Source organism: Cottoperca gobio, chromosome 15 (genome assembly GCF_900634415.1).
Source record: "Cottoperca gobio chromosome 15, fCotGob3.1, whole genome shotgun sequence".
Taxonomy (NCBI): Eukaryota; Metazoa; Chordata; class Actinopteri; order Perciformes; family Bovichtidae; genus Cottoperca; species Cottoperca gobio.
In genome coordinates, this window is record NC_041369.1 from 23,298,851 (window position 1) to 23,320,868 (window position 22,018).

General features: G+C 44.1%; 1 protein-coding gene across 2 annotated transcripts in view; it reads left to right on the top strand.

Annotated features, from left to right (window-relative positions):
- gfra1a (gdnf family receptor alpha 1a) overlaps nt 1–22,018 on the top strand; it is an 82,954-nt gene that overhangs the window by 41,429 nt on the left and 19,507 nt on the right. For both annotated transcript variants that reach the window (XM_029450040.1, XM_029450041.1), the window contains exons 4-5: nt 17,992–18,170; nt 19,751–19,923. In XM_029450040.1, the coding sequence (XP_029305900.1) occupies nt 17,992–18,170; nt 19,751–19,923 (352 nt within the window). The remainder of the gene's footprint in view (nt 1–17,991; nt 18,171–19,750; nt 19,924–22,018) is intronic.

Here is a 22,018-nt window from a genome sequence, read left to right on the forward strand (position 1 = left end):
GACGTGCCTCTGATTTCAACAGACTTCATCCTTTCTGTCCTCGGTGTTGCTCTTCTACAGGTGAAGTTGTCGTCATTTTATGTGACCGCTGGTTTTCTTGTCTTTCCGTCGGCTCCACATCTGACAGCTCTTCGTCGAATCGATGACCAAACTGCACCGCAGTGCTGACGAAGTTTGACAGACGCAGTTTATCTGTGCACACGCTTGTGTCTTTGAGCTTATGTGTGTCTGAGTAACCCTATCAATTATTAATAGTTTCAGTAATGGGCCTCCACGTGTCCATGATTAATACGGCCACGGCACTCGACACAATTCCTCTCATCAAAATACAGATACAAGAGAGGGACGGGGGGGCGGAGAGAATCAGCCTCAGAAAGTTCATGAGAAACTACATTGTGAGGAAAGAGTTGCCGAGGAGCAGTTAGCGAGAGAGAGACAGTGAGACGGAGTGACAGCGTGAACAATAGTGAATTAACAACCAGCAGCGGCGACGGCTCCAGCGGTGCCTCTCCAGGCGAGCTTTCGGAAATGGAGTGGGCTCGACTGTGTTGAGTCCTGCTTAATAGTCTCCAGTGCTGTTCTGAAGGTCCTGATTAGCGTGCACCGCGGAGATTGACTCTGGGTAAAGTGTGCGCTGATGAATACAAATGTGCGCCGTGGCCTCGGCCTCAGCGGAGTCTGTGGAGTGAGTGAATCTAGCGGGCAGGTAATCAGGCTGTCGCAGGTTTATCAGCAGCGCTGCGTGATGCACGTGGAGATGTTTCCTTCCATTTAAAAGTTGTTGAACGAGGCTGCTGGGACAATGTGTTGAATGCACAGCAACAGTTACACACGTGCACACACACACACACATACACACACACATACATACACACACACATACATACATGCTCTGACCCAAAGAGGCTGTTGAAAGATTTTGACCTTTTTCCTGCAGGAAAACCCCCGAACAAAAGCGGCTCTCCCGTGCACACCGTCCTCTCCTCTTCTCTATCACTCTCTGTCTCCATCTGTCCCTGTCCCTGTCCCCCTCCACATCTCTGTCACTCTCTGTCTCTATCTGTCTCTGTCCCCCTCCACGTCTCTGTCACTCTCTGTCTGTATCTGTCTCTGTCCCTGTCCCCCTCCACATCTCTGTCACTCTCTGTCTCAGACTTGTTGTCGCTGTGTTCAGTACGAGGCTGAAGCTAATGCCTCAGTGTCAGCCGCTGTCTGTTGACGCGACTGCCCTTTCACAATAAAACGATGAGAGACACAAGGCCGCTTGAAATTAAGCAATCTCTACTTCAAACACTTTTAACTCCTCGTAGGTTGCATGTCCGTGAGTTATGAGCAGTTCCACCAAAGATGTTTTTCCTTTAAGCCGTCTCAGTTTTCCCGGCCTGACGAGCCAAAAAACATCCACTGTTTTTCACACAAAGACAAAGGTTGCAATGTTAGCCCTTGTTATTATCATTTGATAGAGCTGGAAGTTTGTAAAAGCAGGTGCTACTGCAAAAGCCAGGATTTAGAGGATGAGTTTGATCTGATGTCATCCAGATTGTATGTCCCCATGTGTGTGAAGGTTGTTGTTTGCAGCTGCGATAAGATGCTGATCACCATGTAGTTTATGGTGAATGAGTTCCGCTATTTTTACAGCTCAGACAAATTGTCGGGCGACAGAAAGTAAATAAACTGTGATGTGCTCACTTGGTATGAAATAGTATTTTGCTAAATCAAATATTCGCTTGTATTTATCTTTAGCTTTAGAGTCCGTAAAATAAACACTGAAGCTGTCGTTCCAGTCAGGATTAGGTGTCCAGGATTCGCACCTTGTTATCCAGCTTCATTGTTCTATCAATAACTTGGACAGAAGGTTTTACTTTCACCTGACAACAGTGTCGTGCTCAACATGTGTGTGTGTTAAGCTGTTTTCATGGTTCAGTTGTTCTCTGAAATAACAAGAAGAAGTCACTGAATGGTTGGCGTTGATTGTAATCCTGTGTCACCAACCGCGGAACGAAAAAAACATAGAATCCAAAATACACGACTCAAACAGCGGCGTTCAAACAAAAATATCTTTTAATCCAAAATCCCATTGACAAGGAACATACAAGGGGAGGTGGGGCTGTTTATACGGCTGTGGCTCAGGTGGTAGAGTTTGTCGTCCACCGGTTGGAAGGTTGGTGGTTCAATCCCCAGTCCTGCAGTCAGCATGTCAAAGTGTCCTTGGGCAACATACTGAACCCCAAATTGCTCCTGATGGCCGATGGTGTGTGAGTGTGAGTGTGAGTGGTTACACTACTGATGAGCTGATGTGCACATTGTATGGAGCCTCTGACTGACATGTGTTGTTAAGCGCTTTGAGTGATCGTAAAGATTGGAAAAGTGCTTTATAAAAGCAGAACATGAGGTAAGGGGACACAGGTGACAACAATCAGGGGCGGGAAACACAAAGGCAGGAAGTTAAGTGACCTGGAACGAGAGGGAAAGGTGAGTTTCAAAACAAAACAGGAACCCTAACCCACAGGAAGTAACTTAACATAACGTGACCTGAGAGATGTTAAACACTGAACATGAACTAAACTATAACAGAAATACAATAATCTGACGGGACATGACATCCCGTTTCTTTGCCCGAGGCTAACGTTTAGGCTTTCTTTCCTTCCCTTAACTCCGATGATGAAGTGACCAGCACCGCTGCGGCTGTAATGAGTGAATATGTGCCACCTATCAGAGCAGATTACTTCATGTAGCCCCCGAGGCTCATCCAGCCTGCAGCTACTGCCCCGTGTTTATCTCCCGAACATGACCGCAGGCACGCAGGGAGCTCACATCCTCTAACAACACGCTCCGTACTCAAACAACACTCAGCCTCATTTGTAAGTTTCTTCAAACAAGGAGCTAAATACAAAAGAATGACTATGTGCTAAACAAACACCGGGAGCTCAGCAGGAATGTTAAACCTCAAACTATTTTTGAAAGACCTACTTTTCAAGAAACTGTGTCTGTGTGGACATAATTAATGTGCTCTGCTTGGGCTTTCACTAACATCCATGTTGTTTTTCGTTGCCATCTGTGGCAGGGTTGGACACTGACAGGACTTCTGGAAGAGCCTTTAAGACACAGAGTTCTACATTATTCATCTCCTGACACACTTTTATCTCTGCGGTTAATTAAACTTTGTTTAGACAAAGATTGTCTTCCAAAACTGTGTCTGCGCTCCGTTTAATGTTTTCTCGCAAATGAAAAATGGCAATTTCCATTTATGTACTAATTTATGTGGCTCCCTGATTCAACGCGTGATATCTCATCACATTGATGTTCGCATAACTGCCGCCACACGCCGCCCAGGCTTCCAATGATCGCCATCAAAACATTTGAAGCAGAATTTCATTCAGTTGTGTTTTAATGGAGAAAGCAGTAAATGAAACGACCAATATTTCCATCTGACAGCGCTTCAGGCATCCGCCCGCAGTTACTGTCACGTGATGCAATCAGCCAGGCCGATCCATGCCATCGATCCGGTGAGGAATATGAGATCGATCCGGCATCGAGGGGAAACCAAGCGAGATGGCTGATGAATGCAATGAAGGTTTGCCTCGTGTAAACTCCTAACATTGACCGCCATCTATTTGCTGTTGACACACTCCCATTTTAATAAAGCTCAATTAGTAGTGAGTCTGCTTTACTAACGGCGTGCGTGTGAGGCTGTAGCTTCCAGTGATTCAATCGTCCGACAGATAGGAATGTGTTCGGGTGATTTGTTTCTCATCATCTCACTACACAGCGCCGCCGACGCTCGGCTCGATCGTTGATGGATGCTTTCATTCCTGAGATGTCAAGAGATATGGACGTGTGTGTGTTTGTGTGTGTGTGTGTGTGTGTGTGTTTGTGCGTGATTGTGTTTTATGCATTAGTAGATAAAACCTCTCTCACGTTCCATGTAACCTCTGCTGTAATGGTTCTGTAATGAATATCTATAAACCACAGGCAGGCATCTGGACAACACTCAGTAACTGCACACACACACACACACACACACACACACACACACACACACACATAAACATTTACGTGACTGCACTCACATACAGGTGGCAGTCATAAACCTGCACAGACACACTCGGAGAAACACAAAGATACAAGTGCAAATTTACATTTTACTATAAAACCACCCCCCCCCCCCCCCCACACACACACACACCTCTTTATTCTCACACAAAACACAATGGAGAGGATGAACACTCCTTTGCTGGCATACTGTAGCAGCTACAGCTAGCTGTCACTCTTCTCACCACGTATGGGCCGGGGTTAATTGGAAAATCTTTGATTTGAGTTGATTGTGTGTGACTCAGCAATAATAGAGACGATGGGACGGCGGTGGTCCGGCAGCACCTTGGTGGTGGTTTGCTGCATCACTTTGGGAATGTGTGAGTTAGAAGCAAATCATGAAGCACTTTGGAAGAGTTTTGCTGTATAAATGCAGCTATGTACCAAAAGTTTACAAGTTTTGGAGGTCAGGACGGTTATGCAGGAAACTTACACACTGATGTCTCAACCATCTCACAACTTTAACATAGAAGATAACAACATGGGTTTAAAGTAAGATAAATCACATCTCTAGACATCCAGACGTCCTGCAGCAATTTAGGAAAAGGTCAAAACTGAGTAAATCTTTGCAGAGCACTATCTGTCAATTTCACTCACACCTTGTTGCGATGGATAGGCGAAGCTCACAGATTCTGATTCACTCAGCAGGCTGCCTTATAATATAACTGGATGCGCTGTGTTCCAGCTGCCGCAGTGAGGCCAAATGGATGGCCATGGCACTGTTTATTTCCTTTGAGTGCTTTCTATTTGGTTTCATTTCATTGAAAGCTACAGGGTGGAGTTGTTGAACGAAACATCGACCGTTAGGGAAACTGAGGGGGATGCAGAGAGACGAAAACATGGAGGGGGACAAACAAGGAGACGCAGTCAGACGCGGAGCAGATATCAACTTGAAAATGCAAAATCTCTTTATGGCACAAAATAAAAATGGAAGCTTTTTCAAACTTGACCATCAAAACTGACAAATCAAAAGCAGTTGTGGGGGGAAAAACAGACTTATGGAAGTTTTCTTTTTTTGGTTACTCTTTGTTTTGAGACAGTTGTCGTGGATATTTATCGCTCACAACATGGTGGTATGAAACAAAGATCAATAAAGCACAGACACAGATATAGTTATTATATATATATATTATTATTTTGTTGTACAACAAACAGTAATAATGAGAACACTACCTGCTTCCAAGCACAACCGCGTCGTGTCCCTCAGACAAAGACAATCTCGCCCCTTATATAGGAGCTGCACGAACCCTGTGGCAACATACATCGATCTACTTCCATTGCCTCAAACTTCATGGCACCAAGGTAATCTATTCCAGATGCAAAGGTGACCTTCTTATGACCTTTGAGATCATGTTGTCCAAACATATATTTGTTATTTACATATGGTATAGATTTTTATATAGGGCCCCTGATGTAAACTTAATGAATAAGACATTGTTCATGTCGCTTATCTTAACACAGTCAATGTAATTAGACATGTCTGAGCACACTGACCCGTTGTTGCCAAATAATTAGCATGCAGGGGAAGTCATTGGTCAGTAAATGAGTCTGGGGTCAGGTCATTAAGTAATCATTAACTAATCTCATTTAATAATGACCTCATCACCCACCGACCCCCTGCAGCCCCCAGAGAGTGTTGTGGAGAGACTTTGTTTCCCCGGCGCAGACACTCACAGCTCACACGGCGGGGACATGTTAACTCTGCTGCAGCAATATGAAACATGCAGTTTCAAATGTTGTGATTCCTTTATTGATTTCACCAATAAAATGGGTTCAGTCACAAAGATGACACGTGCAGCAGATGTTCTTCACTATTATCTCAGCTCTGTTGTGATGAAGGGTGAGTTGCAGTATTTACGGTATATTTATGATTGTTGTGATGCATCTTCCTCTTCCTCCACCTCTTCCTCGCCTTGATTAGCTCACTTTCCATGCATCATGTTCCAAACACAGTGTTCTTTATCAAAGGGTCAGTTAAGTATTTGTGTTTGTAGATGTTGAGACCTTGAAGTGTAAAAGTGAAGATGTTAAAATATCACCTCCTTATAATCCTTCTCTCCACAAAGTAAAACTTCTTACACGTTGACAGCAACTTTGCCATCTGTTCAAAAGGCCTCTGTAAAACCCACTGTGAGAGAAGGATGGCGTCTCTTCTTCTCTCTTTGTGTCCACTTTTACAATGGCAGGACATTGTTCTCCATTCTCCCACATCCCTTTTCCTCCCCAAACGCCACTTTAGCTTGTGTCTCAGTTCAGCTCTCCCTCTCTCCCTCTCATCTCATCTGCCTTTGTCAGCAGTCTGGACGGTGTCTGCAGCGCACACTTCTCTTTTCTTTTTCCTTATAAGGCTGCTTTCATACACTCTCTATCTTGCCTTCCCCCCACACCCCACGACCCCTCCCACCGTGTTTTCCGCTTTCAACCTGCCAGCGGTGGTAGAGGAGATTTCATCCATCTTCAAGCCAGATTTTGACATGCCTGGATGTTAAATTAAAAACATATAGCCCACAAGAAGTGGGTCGTATGCACCTCAAGTATCCAAGACACAGCTTAGAAAATGAACATCATCCATCAAAAGCTTCCTGCATCTCCGCTAAAGCTCGTAGAGGAGAGAGCGCAGTCTGGCATCAGCCATATCCATAGCCAATTATAGGGGATGGGGGGCGGCCGGGGGTGGGGGGCGGTGGGGGAGTTGTTTTCTCCTCTAAACATAAACTTTCAGGAACACACAACTGCATATGCATTAATACACAAGAAGAGGGACACAACAATAATCAGAGACAAACACAAAGACAGGGCACGAGTAAAACAATGTGTGTGTGTGTGTGTGTGTGTGTGTGTGTGTGTGTGTGTGTGTGTGTGTGTGTGAGAAAGACAGCATTTGCATTTTCCCCATTCATTAGTCAGTACATCAAAACAGATGTGATGGATGGACTTTGTGTCTGTGTTGGCTGCATATCCTGGGAGCAGCGTGGAGCTCAGAGCCACTTCATTACCAGCTTCATTGGTCTAATGAGCATGAATTAGGATTTTTATTTTTTATTTTTTGGCTGATTATAGTGGTTTCCAGATCCTGCAATCATTTCCTCGTACCTATTCTTGATCTAGGGTTGAGCCATGTAGCAGAAAAGTGTATTGTTTCCTACTTTCTCTCCTATTAATCATCCCGTAACCCTGTGCAGGGTCCCGGCTCCCAGCTGGGGAACCGCTGCATTGGGCCATTGTGGGTGATGTTCCAAATCAATGAGCTGGGAATGGGAATATTGGATTTGTATAGGATTCTTTTCCCATGAATGTGAAGAAGTACCTCGAGTCGCCCGGTTATCCATTAACAGTTCATCCATAAAATGCACTATATTATGATATATATCTATATTATGATACCGTGATCTTTAAGTGGAGCCAAGACCTCCATAATGCTCAAATCAAAGTCACACTGTAACTTAACTTATAACTTATATAACTTATAGACGGAAAACAACATTTTCTTTGCAGCTTTGTTCTAATTTATTATCGTGCCTCCATTAAAACCGTGTTCACACCAGAGATGTCTTTGTAGTAGTTGATTTGTGACTCTGTCATGTCTACACTGTTTGAATGACTTAAAGATATTCTCTAGACAAAGACAGACAACACAGCAATGGGCTCGGTGTTCAAAACGATGATGCGTCTTCGCTCTGACGTGCCCTTTGACCCTACCAGCCAGAATCAAGTCTGCATACGAGTGACAGACGCTAGGAGAGATGAGTGACAGCTGGCAACAACCACATGCAACTTGTCAAAGTACTCCGGACAACAGATCAGGCTCCTGAGGGCGACCTACTCGTGTTACAGGAGCAGACATTATGTTGTGTTTTATCCAACGAGGATCACCCGTCGGATTGTGCCGTGTTAAATACAACCTTTCATATTGCAGAAGTTGCCTGTAGAGCTCAAAGACGCCCAAATATTTAAAGGACGAGACCCAAAGTCTCTACAGCGACTCAGCCGTCCTGTCGTTCAAGTAACTTTTATCTTTGAGTGAATCATCCATGTCGGAGTCAAATATTCGCTTGGATCCTCCGAGACATATCCATAAATGATTACCTATTTATCATTCAGGTTAAGAAAGTTCTGTCAGGCTGGAAGATTAAAAAAGAGTGCGCCCTTAGTAATCTGACTGCTGGTAATCCTGCTGATCTATTCATTGGCAGTGACAGTCTCTCTCTGCTGCCGGAGCTCTGAGCCAGCTGACTGCGCTGTCGTCCTTCAGTATCGATCTGAAAGTCCTGCGCTGCCAGATTGCTTTCAGCAGCAATCACGTCCTCCTGTCATAACGGCAAAGCTGCACAGACTGCACTCTGTTTTACTGATCAAAAGAGAAGAAAGATGGCTGATGGAAGCAAGGCCGCTCTCAAACTGAGAGGGCATGATCTGCGTTGATGAGCAATGTGCTGAGGCTTTTATTGATGAGCTTTTTAGGCCGGATTAAAAATAAATCTTCCTCTTCTCTGTTTCTGTGGTCAAGTGCTGACAGTGTCCCCTGTCTGCCTCTCCTATTGGCTGTTTCCTCCTCCTGCTATGTCTTCACCACTCTCTCACACATGCACACCTGAAAGGGCACCAGCAGGACTAATTATGGACCAACAATAACTCCCCCCCAGCTCCACTCTGCTCCCGGCAGCGTAACAAATTCATTGGCACATCGCTGCCACTGTTGTAAATCAATCTGACAGACTCAGAGGTGAGCTGCGGAATACAATTATGCGCCATGTGCTTGTGCCGCAACTTGTACCCACACAGGAGTAAACGGGCCATCCAGTTGTTAGATGTCCACATCCATCTCCACAGTGGACTGTTTGATGTTCGGAGAGGGACCACAGGTGGGGGACGGCACAGGCAGAAGGGCTGGAAGATATTGGAGGCTGGGGAGCAGGGGCGGGCGAATCCAGCCCCGGACCGTTGGAAGGAGGCGGTGTAGACAGAATGGCTCTCTCGCTCTTCCAACAGAAGCGCCAGAACGTCAGGAATGTTTCGCCTTCTATGTAGCTGACAACTTGAAGCCAAGTGAACTCGTCCACTCACAGCTGCACCTTGGCAGAGTTTCAAACTGTGATTGGTCCAACGTGTCCCGTCACGGCAAGAATTCATGACTGTGATGAAGTCTGATATCGTCAACTGAGTTTAATTTGTCATTTTGAAAGGATTATTTCATCCTCATCCTAATGTTCAACTTTACCAAAGTTATATCTAGCAATGCTGTTTATGTTTGAACTGGTACTCGAGTATAAAACATGGTTACCTGGATGTTTTGGAGAATCCTTGGACCTCCCCAAAGAGAACGAGTTATCATTGAGATCTGGTAATATCCAACACAACCAGGACAGTGTCTCTGCAAAGAGAGCAACAGAAAAGTCTCTTTGTCAGAGTCCTGTAGTAGAAACTACAACGGTGCACTCAGATCTCCACCAGGTGTGTGTCCCTCTCCCCTCCCAAACAACAATTCTCTCTCCCGGCTCTCTTACACTCGATTCATTCATCTCCTATCGTGCCTACATTTAGTGGATATATCGGGTATGGAATTAATCTGCAGATGCTCCAGACCAAACCTTCCTGTGGATGTCAGTTTATTGAGACAAGACAAACAGACAAATTGCAGGAAATGTATTTTGCTTCTGGAACACTTGGGGCGCTATTCGCAAGAAATAGAAATAAAACCCAGAGATGAGTTCAGTGTGATGCGTCTTCGCTCTGACGTGCCCTTTGACCCTGCCAGGCCTAATCAAATCCTGTCTGCATACGAAGAGTGACAGACGCTAGGAGAGATGAGTGACAGCTGGCAGGGGAAAAACCACAACAACCACATGCAACTTGTCACAGTACTCCGGACAACAGATCAGGCTCCTGAGGGCGACCTGCTCGTGTTACAGGAGTAGACATTATATTGTGTTTTATCCAACGAGGATCAGCACGCTGGATTGTGCCGTGTTAAAGTATCGTAGGTTAACCTCAGGGATTCAGTGTACGTTGTGTCTTTATATCTGTCCTGGACTCAGATACTCAGAAAGTTCAGTCAGGCCCTCCCTCCCTCCCTCCCTCCCTCTCTCTCTCTCTCTCTCTCTCTCTCCCTCCCTCTCTCTCTCTCTCCCTCCCTCTCTCAGCCACTCTAGCTGACTGCGCTGCCGTCGATAGTATTGATCAGATTTTCCTTCATTGTGCAGCTTGTGACAGAAGCAGCACCGATGATAGAATACGGGCTAAAGAGCAATTAGGATACCATTCAGATATAAAGCGGAGAACGTAAACAAAGAGCATAAAACAGATAACGGGATGGCAGTGTTCCCAGGAGGGATGAGAAAGAGCTCCTCAGTGTTTGTTCCCAGAAGTCTTGACCCCTGTGCCGCCATTAAGCATCTGGTAAACCGAGTGTTGATGGCAGCGCTGTGATCCTGTTTGTATTCAGCGGCATAACAACAATGCTTAATAAGAGAAGCAGATCTTACGGCATCTGTCGACATGAAGAGCAACAGGTTTTGTCTCCTTTTTCTTTGGTGCTGAGCGAGATGCACGCAGGCAGAAACTAAAGGAGTGGATATGTTGCAAAAAGCAACCATATTACTCCAACATGTTTTCATTTCAATGTTCTGGGGATATTAAAATGCCACGTTCATTGTTTTTGGGATGACTTTCCCTTCATGCCCACACGATTGGACTTGACTATATAAAAAGAAATCTTGTGTTTAGTGCAGACTTGAAGTCAGAGGAAGTGATGTAGCAGTACACACAGCGTGCAGGGACCGGGCTCCGGGGGCGGTGCACTGTACACTACTGTACTGGAATGTGTTTGTGGACATTATTAAAGAGCCATATCTTTCTGCTGCGGCCCCACAGGGCCTTCTCTTACCGGCTGATCTCCACACTGGCAGACGGGTAATGAAACAGGCCTCGCTGAAGATTCATCACTGTGGAGAGCCAAAGCGATTCTGCTTCTCTCTCTCCCCCCCCCCCACTCTTCCTCCTGTTTTTCAGTGTTGGTCGGTTGAGTGTGCTCCAGTATATGAAGTTCAAACACAACGTACATGAATTCACTAGCAAACTAAATGTACTTTTAGTCTTCTAAACTCGTCCAGAGTGTATCAGCTTATACGTGGACGTAGCCACCGTTTGTGGATTACCGTTTTGAAGCCTCGAGATGGCGACCACCATGAATTGAACACGCCCTAAAGCATACCCTGCGTTATCCTCTGTTTTACTTTAAATACATGCTGTAATATCACAAACCTCACGAGCCGTGTTGAGCCACATGTGGCAGGTGAAAAGAGTCGTGTTAGCGGGTTAGCTTGCTGGTGGGAGAGTTCACTCATGGTTAAGATCACTAGCTTGCTTGCTATAGTGATTGCTAGCTCAGTAGCTGGTGGATGATGACATATATGTGGGTATTGTGGATAAAACCAACGATGTCACTCTGACATTAACACATTTTTTGAGAACAGTAAGCCTTTTAGTATTCCCTCTTTAGCTCTCAGTTTGAAAGCTGGGACAGATTCAGAGCACGGGAATCACAGAAGAGAAACTCAGCTGGGATTCAAGCCAGCAGGGGGTCATCCAGCTCCAGAGGTGTTGAAGGTAACCGCTCAACTACGAGAGGCACACAGCTAATAGCTTGTTGATATTACAAGGTAGACCAGAGGGGATCAAAAGGGAATAAGTTTGGGTTGGGATAGTGGGGCAACATAACGCTGAGAGGATGGAAAACTTTTTCGCCAACACACAGGATTTGCCGAAGGGTTGTATTCCTCTTCCTCCATCAGTTCCAGCACTCACAAGCCCAGGTTTCAGGATGAGCAATTTGGCTGAAAAACGAAATCGCTAGCGAGAAAATAAGTTTCATGTATGAAATTGGAAGAGCTGATGAGGCACCAAAAGCATGTGACGTATTCAGGTGAGCACTTCTGTCCAGACCTGGCCTGACATGTTAGTGAAACCACATGGATGAAATGAGGGGAAGGGATGTGTTGGCAGAGGGAGGAGTACAACACTGCTCTGGGATGTGATGTCAAGAGAGTGGAAGTGGAAGGCAGCTAATGACACACAGAAATAATCATCTTTGGCAGATTGTATTGGATTGGACTGTGTGCCAATAAAGCTCAATGAATTCAATGGAATTGGACGGAGAATGTTGGTAGAGACAGCGAGAGGTGTTGGGAGAGGGAGAGATGGAGACGGAAGAGCGGAAAGAAAAAGAGAGAAAGACTGTTGCACTACAGGGATCAATTACTAGGAGCTGTGAGTTATGGTATGTGCTGCACCAAGTGCCATGTGGCTTTATTGCACTGGGACAGTGTTTGGACGAGGGGGGAGATTATTAACCACACAGACAGCGAGGGAAAGAAAGCCAACAGACAATCAGAAGAGAACGAGGTGAATAGTTTAGAAGGGAAAGGAGTAAACCTTGAGGCTTCCTCTTCACTTCTCCTCCTGCAGCCCTCCACTCTCTCCATTTCTGCTTGTCTTGCACTTTCAAGCGTGGAGCCCATTAAAGCGGATGACAGTGTAACTCACCAGCGATAATCAACAGAGAGAGCAGATTCACAGAGACCCCAGGCCTCGTTTATTATGTGAGAGTCTTCTATTGAATCTGACTCGGCTGTAATGTTTCAAAGTGGGAAGGAGGTGCAAGGAACGTAATTTATACAATGAATAATCAAGATGTGTGCAGACAAGGACGGGACACATTCACTTTACAATTTATACAAGTTCTAAAGGGAAATCAAACGGTACCTAAACATGCATTTTATATCTCAGAGCAAAAACGTACTTATGCTATGAATTTAAGACAAATATGAGTCAAATGAACCGATGGTAAGCTTTTAGGTTAATTAAACTGCACAGTATTATGTTGTAACTTCAGATTTATTACAGTGAATTAATTTCATTTCCAACATGAGATAAAATCCCTATTTAGAAAAGACACATACATGTTACGAAACATGAATCATTTTATGGAGGTAAAGTAATTTTACATTTTGATTTAACATTTATATGTGACTTTAATTGAACACATACAGGAAGTCATTGTAGACTTCTGTTTGCATCAAGTTCACAGAACTTAAGTGGATTTCTTCAAACCCCACAATATGTAATAAAAGATGCTAATTCTTATATTTAAGAAGATGACACCATATTATGCTTTTGCTTGATCACATGCTTAAATAATTATTTGACGATATACAATTATCAAAAATGTTCTATTGATAGACTAAGAGATTATTTGACTCATGGTTTTGGCACTACTTCCCGTATCATCTGTGTGTTTGAGAACACAGCAAATAACACAACGCTCTGCCAAATGTTAATTTATAGCCATTTAATTGCTCTGTTTATTACGCGTGTCCCCTTTCACTGTATATGATGTCTAGTTGCCCCCCGGGTGTCAGCATGCTTGCTCTGTAATCCCCTGCAGCCGCGCCACCACCACAAATCCCTGCACATTTATTGTACTTAGCAAACAAAGAGGCTGTGAATTATAGTCAGTGGCACAACATGCCACTACTGTTTCCACTGCCTCACAGCTATGAGTGGAAACAAACACACCTGTCATGTGCTCCCAGCTCAGCCTCTCCAACCTTTGGATGGTGTGCAGGAGTGTGTTCTGGTTGACTGCTGTAAAGAAGGCAATGACAAACTGCGGGGACAGTGGTGTGACATATTTAAGGGAGCTATGACAAGGACAGTCGCATTCTGTAACATTAGCTCATGGTACGGACGATCCACTGGTCACATCAATGACATGTGCAAACATATACAGCAGGTTCTATAGGGACGTGTACATGGGGACTTATTTGTGGATGTTCATGGTTATTCTAAAGCGGATCAACCTAAGCAAAGGCTATCTTCAAATGTTGACTCCATGACTGTTGATCCACATGTTGAACATTGAAAGGCCACCGCACGCCATTTAATGTCGCTTTGCTTCAAAGAAAAAGTACAGGACAGATGGCAGAGGGGAGGAGAGACACAGGAAGAAACAAGAGACATGGGAGCCACCAGAGAGAAGTTTAGAGATGGATAATGATGATGGAGAAAGAGGAAGGGAGGTAATGACTGGAAAACACCCAGAACAGCAGGAATAAAGACGTGGAAGGAGGGAAGTCCGGAGGAGGGAGCGAAGGAGAGGAATACACAGACGAGAGGAGATGGCATCGAGGGGTACAGAGCCGGCTGAGGTCAGGAGTCGACCCTGTGGTGTCCCATGGTAATTGAAATTAGGTGGTGGTGGTAGTTGGGGGGGCAGCGGGACTGGAGGAAACAGGCGACATGATAATCAATTTGAGACTGAATCGGAAACATGAGCCACTGGGGGGGGCCTCGTTCCCCCTACCAGGCCTCCAGATGGCCCCGGCCCCAACCCTGTGTGGGCCCTGTCAGAGCATGCATTCTGTGTGTCAATGTGTGTGTGTGTGTGTGTGCGTGTGTGTGTGTGTGTGTGTGTGTGTGTGTGTGTGTGTGTTTCTGTGTGTTTGAGAGACAATACCATCTGCCAGGAGTGCAAGGGGAGTTCAGCAGATGTATTTCCTGACACTAGGGGCGCAGGAGGGTATAGACAATATACTGTGTGTGTGTGTGTGTGTGTGTGTGTGTGTGTGTGTGGGTGTGGGTGTGTGTGGTGTGTGTGTGTAGGGACTCCCACGATGCTGTAGTTTGTAAAAATAAATGGCTTAAGCATCACACAAACTGAAGGATCTGCACAGATGTATGCAAGGAAGACAGGAAGTCATGTAACTGTTGTTCATGTTGGATGCTGTGAGGCCATTATTTCAGAGATGTGACGGTTACACTGTTATCAGTGTTGTCCTGTAACCTTTTATGTGAGGAGTTCATCTCCAAAAGGCTTGGACGAGTATATATCACAGCAAAACTCTCGGTATGAACCGAATCAGCTTCACGTACATGAAGTACAGGAATCCTGAAGGTGCTTTTGAAAATGATCTTCAAGCACTCCAGCAAAACGTTCTCCTTTCCTGGGTCCTTCCACCTCCCTCTCCTCCTCTTCCCTCACTAATGACGGCTCCTTAATGTCGCTGCGCTGTCATTCTGACAAGAATGCTTTCAAAATAGAGACAACGATCTATAATGGTTTGAAGGAAAAGAAGCAATCTGTGGTTTTTAAATAAACGTGGCACGCATTTAAAAACATCATCCGCTGTAGAAGAAGATGAATTTGAAGAGCAGCCCAGTTTTGGATCTTTCTGTTTGATAGCAGGTTTAGGGTGAGCCTCCCAAGCTGCATAACCCAACATGAAACATGGATGCACTATTGATCAATTCCTTTCAAATGATACTAAGAGAGAGACAAACATAAACACACGGAAACTCAAACCTCCCTCCGCTGCCCGGGGGACAAACGAAGGGTTAACAGATGAGAGTCAGTAAGTCGATCTGAGGCAGCTGGAAGCAAAAAGAAACGTATGAAGTTTATGTGTCTGATCCCAGAGCGCACTGATCCAAAGAGACGAGGCAGACGGAGGAGGAGGAAACCGAAGGCGGACGTGAGGGCTGTAAAGCGGGAGTGGAGGTGGAGCGAAGTTTTAAGTTTAAAGAGTGATGCAGAGGATGCTCCCGTGCAGCGTTCATCACTGACATTATACAAGTTATTACTGTGATGGTGGCCTGACGCTGTTGTGTAAATGGATATGCAGGCTGTTCAACAAGTGGCTTGATTAGACATTCAGGCACCACGAGGGGGCTTAAGGGGGCTTTGCCTTTTGTATCTATACACTGCTGTTGTCCTACGTCGTGGCCGTGGGTGTGTGTGTAGGTGCAGCGGAGGACATGGACGGACAGACTGAACACATCTCTTAGATTGTTTCTTTGCACGCTCGCTTTCCGTGGTTGCAAATAGAACTTTCGGCCCTAATTTCTATTTGAAACAGCAGCAACATGCTATTCTTCATTTCTGAGGCTACTGCATGGTGGAATTAATGAATCTGATTTTTATGAAAAGAATTGCCGCCTCGCCTTAGTCACTTCATCCTGACCCAGTTAGGCTTCTATCCCCAAATCACAAAGCAGAGGAACAGGTGGAGCAGGTGGAGCAGGTGGAGCAGTGAGAAAGTTACAGGTTCCCACTGCGTGCAGGAATAACCCAGTTATCAAATGCTTCCAAATAACCATTCAGATATAATGTTTTAAAACAGTGTGTTGAAAATAATTAAATGAATGATTAGAACAGAATATGTTTCAATATCCACAGTTCTGTCAGATATAACTTCATTAAAGGTATAACTTTTCATAAAAAGGCTAAAAACGACCAGACTTGTGCTTTATATGTTGGTGGGTTGTTTACTTACATTATCCCTCAATGTTCCATCAAACCCAGAGAAATGTGTAATTGTATTCAAGGTCTGTTCCCTCTCTCTCCTGTCATGCCGTCATCTCTTTGAGCAGCGCCAGCGTTGCAGTCGTCTGCCAGAAGCTTCATAAATGTACCTTTTATCCAGTTTTAAAGCACATTTCTATGACACACTTGTAGATCTTGGTCGTCTTTAACAATATATTTGAACCGGATGAAGGATTTTCATCGTCGGAGGTCTGGATCTAAAAGGTTCAGAGACACAGAGGAATGAAACGGCGATGAAGGTTTTGTAAAACATTCATCTTGATGATCTCCTCGTCTCTTGCAGCACAAACAGTATCCCCCCTGTTACCAATGAATACATCACCGGAACAACAACTCACCCCCCCGTCATGTGTCCCTTTTAACCTCCCCCTCTCTCCTCTCTCCTCCCTCCCCTTGATGTGTTGAATCTTATTAGCACCATTTGCAAACACAACACAACAGCCGGTTGGTTTGTGTACGTTTGTCACGCCGGCCTCCGCTCCTTTTAATTGGTGCTCGTTAGACCTTTTTTTCTGCTTCTTGCTGTTTTTGCTCCATATTTACCAAAATATGCAGGAGTCTATGAAAATGTTAATTGATAGCGGATCAAGGAGAACACTAGCAATTAGTGCAGCCTGACAGAAGAGCAAGGCACGGCTGAGACTCCACTCACACTGTATACACACACTGTACACACACACTGTACACACACACTGTACACACACGGCTGGCAGCCTGCAGGGCCATTTAGACGAGAGTCACTGTTTGATTCAGGTCAAGCAGGGAGCGAGGCTGAAAATGGGGTCTTGTGTTCTTAGTTTGCATAAACACACACACACACACACTTGCACAGATGCAGAATAGACATAAAAACAAACGTTCTCAGCTGACACACACTGATACACACAGAAGAATGTGTTTCTGGGGTTATATACTAGTTCTGAGAAAACATCATCGTGTCGAGGAAGCGCTGCAGGAGCTGACTTGCTTTTGTTTTGTGATATGATCTGTAGGTGAATAATCTTTCCTGGGGCCTCAATTGACCGCAAGTAATTTGATTAATTGCACATTGTTCAGGGTATTTGTACCACTTAAGCACAATATCGACTAAGACAGGTCCCGCATTATTGGCTAGTCTCAGAGTGTTATTTAGGTCCGTGTGTGAAAATAGATGTTTCAGTTTTTATCACATGACCAAAGTGAAATGAACCATCTCCATGAAAACTGAGCAAACTCTATATGCCGAGGAAGACCAAGAGATGAAGCTGAAACCTCGGGAAGTGTTGGTCAAACAGCTGATTTCATCACAAGTGTCTAGTGTTTGGATCCTGGAAAAGTCACTTATGTGAAGATGCAACTATTGCACCTAAATGGAGAAGAGTAAAAAGAATGTCATAGTTGTTCTGTCGTCAATCTTTCTGGTTTTGTTGCAGATAAATATTCTTATTCCTTTTTATTATGTAAATATGACATTGTTGAAGACCTTCTCACCTCTTCCTCTTCCTCTCTTCCTGTGCCCTCTCCTCCTCTCCTCTCCACAGGTGAGCCTGCAGTGGCCAGAGAGAATAACTGTCTGAATGCAGCGAAGGCCTGCAACCTGAACGACACGTGCAAGAAGTACCGCTCTGCGTACATCAGCCCCTGCACCAGCCGCGTTTCCACCGCTGAAGTCTGCAACAAGAGGAAGTGCCACAAGGCCCTGCGGCAGTTCTTTGACAAGGCAAGGCACTTCTGACACGAGCTTGAAGAAAGAAAGAATAAAACCTCCATAAAGCACACACGCTGGAGCTTTTCCAAACCGCTGATATCTGACAAAAGCTGAATGTCCAACACAAAGGACCGGCTTCAAAGAATGATTTTGAAGTGGTTAAGTTAGACGTGTTGTCAGAATCACAATAAATAATCATATGGGCCTTTTTACTCAGGGTTTGCTTTTCAAGCGCCGAGCTTTGACATCGGTTCAGTCGTCAAATACAAAAGAAGTTTATAAAGATTATAAAAATATCTATATGATGTAACATTACATACAACCCAGCTCCCATGATGTCCCTTTGAAATAACTTAACTGGGATCGCTTCAAGTAAACAACATGATTAAATGGAAAACTACAAAGAATTCACATTGTTCATCTGGTTTTGATTGTTTATCGTTTCTTTTCTTTTGTCAGAGCCTCAAGCTTCAAGCGTCCTTTTTGTCGGAGATAAAACTGTGAAGACATGTTTCTGTTGTGCTGTTGCAACACTATCACCATCCAGTGTGGTTCAACTCTAATATCAGAACTTATTGATCTTGTTATTCCACAGAATCAATATTAAATAATCGAATGTTGACATTTGTTTGCATTATAAGTTATAAAACTCTCATTGAAATGTGCAGGAACCACTTGGTCATTTCCAGCAGTTGGCTATAATGTGTAACAAACGCCTTGACCTTAGTATTTGGTGGTTTGTTTTACTGGATTATTGATTGATTAGTATTAACCAAGAGCTTTAAAGTGGTTAGAAATCCACACAAAGTGATACAACAGTGTCAGGATCGATATGCAATAAACAGAGGAAGTAGGTAGTTAGCATCAGCAGCCACTGTGATAATACCATCAACACAACTTCAGACTAAATGGACAGAAAATCCTTGGATTTGGATGAGAGCAGACCTCCGCCATGCCCTCGAGCCTTAATCCCCCCTCCCCCACACCCACAGTATGTGTCTGCCGCCGCCTGCACCCGCAAACATTCTGACCGTGCACACACACACTCAGCCCCGCACATCAGAGTTCATCATTAAAACATGATTTCTATACCCCCCCCCCCCCATTGGTTTAAATAATATTTGTGTTTTGGTAAAGCAGCTCTCCCTCCGGCACATCGGTTCAGACGGAGAGCGGTTCCCAAAACCAAAAACCCACAAAAATGATAATTTATTCAGATTAAATTAAATTAGAATTTGATTTAGAAAAAAAGCTGCTAAAATCAGGAAGACGCCAGAGTGTCTGCAGAAAGAGCTGCAAGCTGTCAAAGTGCTGTTTGAAGAGTCTGCTTTTCCTTTCTGTCCACGTTAATGAGGAATACGGTGGTGTGTGGTGAACACTTGGTAACACAATATTTTAACACATGCTCTGAGGTAGATTATGTGTTCGCCGAATTACAGGAGAAGTTTAGACAGATTAGAAAAGATGGTGAATCTTTATTTTATTGGTACATTTGGTCGGTAATTAGAGAGGTCAGAGCTGACGAGTGGTTCATGCATATGACTTCACTTCTTCTACAGTTAACAATGTGTTGTGACTCTTGTGCCTCACAGGTTCCTCCGAAGCACAGCTACGGCATGCTGTACTGCTCGTGCCCGATTAGCGATCAGACAGCTTGTTCTGAACGCAGGCGTCAGACCATCGTCCCTGTCTGCTCATACGAAGAAAAACAGAAACCCAACTGTCTTGAACTGCAGGCCTCCTGCAGGACCAACTACATCTGCAAGTAGGAAACACTAATATTTAATTTCTTATATTCTAAGGGCTGTTTTCTGCATTTATTCGACAGCCGATAGTAAAGATATGACTGGGACTTAGGGGACAGAGAGATGGGGAATTACACAAACACGGTTTAACTTTCGCCTCAGCGTAGTCCGTCATGTCTCAACGCCTTGCATGGACCAATTAAAATCAATAAAGTCTTAACACACTAAAACGTATTAGTGTACCTTGTGGGGACCACCATTGTATCCCTGTAAGGCCAGTCCCCATAAGGTACACACAGGCACAAACTGTCGTCTCCATCAGTGGAAATAAATAGCTTTCAATCTTACATTCAGACGCACGTAAAAGAGCAATTCATTGATCTGACATCACCCTCATTGGAGTGTGTGTGTGTGTGTGTGTGTGTGTGTGTGTGTGTGTGTGTGTGGGGTCATACAGTCCCTAGAGCCTACAGCTAGCAGTCTTGTTGCTCTCTGGGATTAAATGAAAGCATTAAGCATCATAAATGAGCTCCATTTGGATTGTGGCCTCAGGTCTCCCTCCCTCTCTCCTCACCCTCCACTTAACGGCAAGCCGCATGGCAACAGCACATTCATACCACGAGTTTCCAACCGTCCTTCCATCGCTGTATTTTGTCTTTCCGTGGCGCTGTCTATCCGTCAGACATACGCTCAGGGCTGAACAACAGGTCTCACTGCAGCACAGCTTCCTCCCAGTCCATTTGTCAGTTAGCACTGATAGATTAAAGCCATGCGTTTCCACCAGCTCCCTCGCCATATGTCAGGTGTAATGCACTGGCTGCGGTTGACAACGCTCACTATGCTCTGCTCCGCACCAGATTGGTGTGATTAGATAGATCACACCATGAGTGCATATATGTGAGTGTGTGCATTTTTGTTTTTTGTACATGCCACATATTCCGGTAGCAGCTTCTCCGTCTCATTCACATAAAATCTGCTCTTCTTCACAGACCTTGTTTGTGAAATACAAAACAAAGATTTCACAAGTGTGTTGGGAGTTTAACCGCTTCGGAACAATGTTATCATGAGCAGATGTTTATAACAGTTTCACACTATTCTGAAATATTGAATGAGGATTTGAATTTGTTTAGAGAAAACCTCCCCCGCCTTGTAGTGGTGTTGTCTTTCTGATTGAAAGGTCAAGAAATAATTTTTTTAATAATTTTTTTATTGTTATTAGGTCTAATTTTAATAATTGAAATGTGTTGTTATTAATTCACTTAAGACATATGATTTTTTTGCTTTTATTATCTTATTATTTTTATTTTCTTTGGCCTTATTTGTGTAGTTGAAGCCTTTTACTCCTCTCAGGAAATAGCAAGCCAATACAATAACAATAACAAGTCAAGAACACAGTATGTCAGAGGCTACAACCACATATTATAGATATTTTATAATAATAAATATAACAATAACTTTATTAAGGACACAAGAGAAATGTTCTAAATAAAAACAGTAAACAATAAATACAAAATACATAAAAGTGTATAAAAAAAGCTCATAAATAGCAACACATAAGCCGCTTCATCGTATCAAACTCCCCCACATGTGATCTCGAGCGCCGCTGGCTCCATCGTCTGGAGGGGAACATGAGCGAGCTCAGCTCAGGGTCGGCCAAGGCCAGAATATTACCACTTTCTGAAACAGACAGCTTGCACATTTATCGATACATAAGATTTGGTATTATGGCGGAGCAGCTGGGCACACCGACATTAACGAACATTTGGCTGGCAATACACCATTATGGAAGTTTAGGAAGCAGTCATCGTTATCGGCCACGTTTAGTCTCTGCATTGATTTAATAACACATTTTAAATAGTATTATTTTATAGAACACTTTCTTTTTAATGAGAAGCAAAAGCAAATGTGGAAATGTTCCATTAGTTTTCGCGGACTGAGGAATTACACAGTAAAGTTTCAATCATCTGACCTTTTATGATCCTTTCCAGTTGGAAAAGATCTAAGCAATTAATATTACTACAATGTTAACATGGCTAAAAGGAACGATGCAGCATATACAATATATAATCTAAAGATAATACAGTCCAAAAGGGATATTAGAAGGTTTGGTTTCGT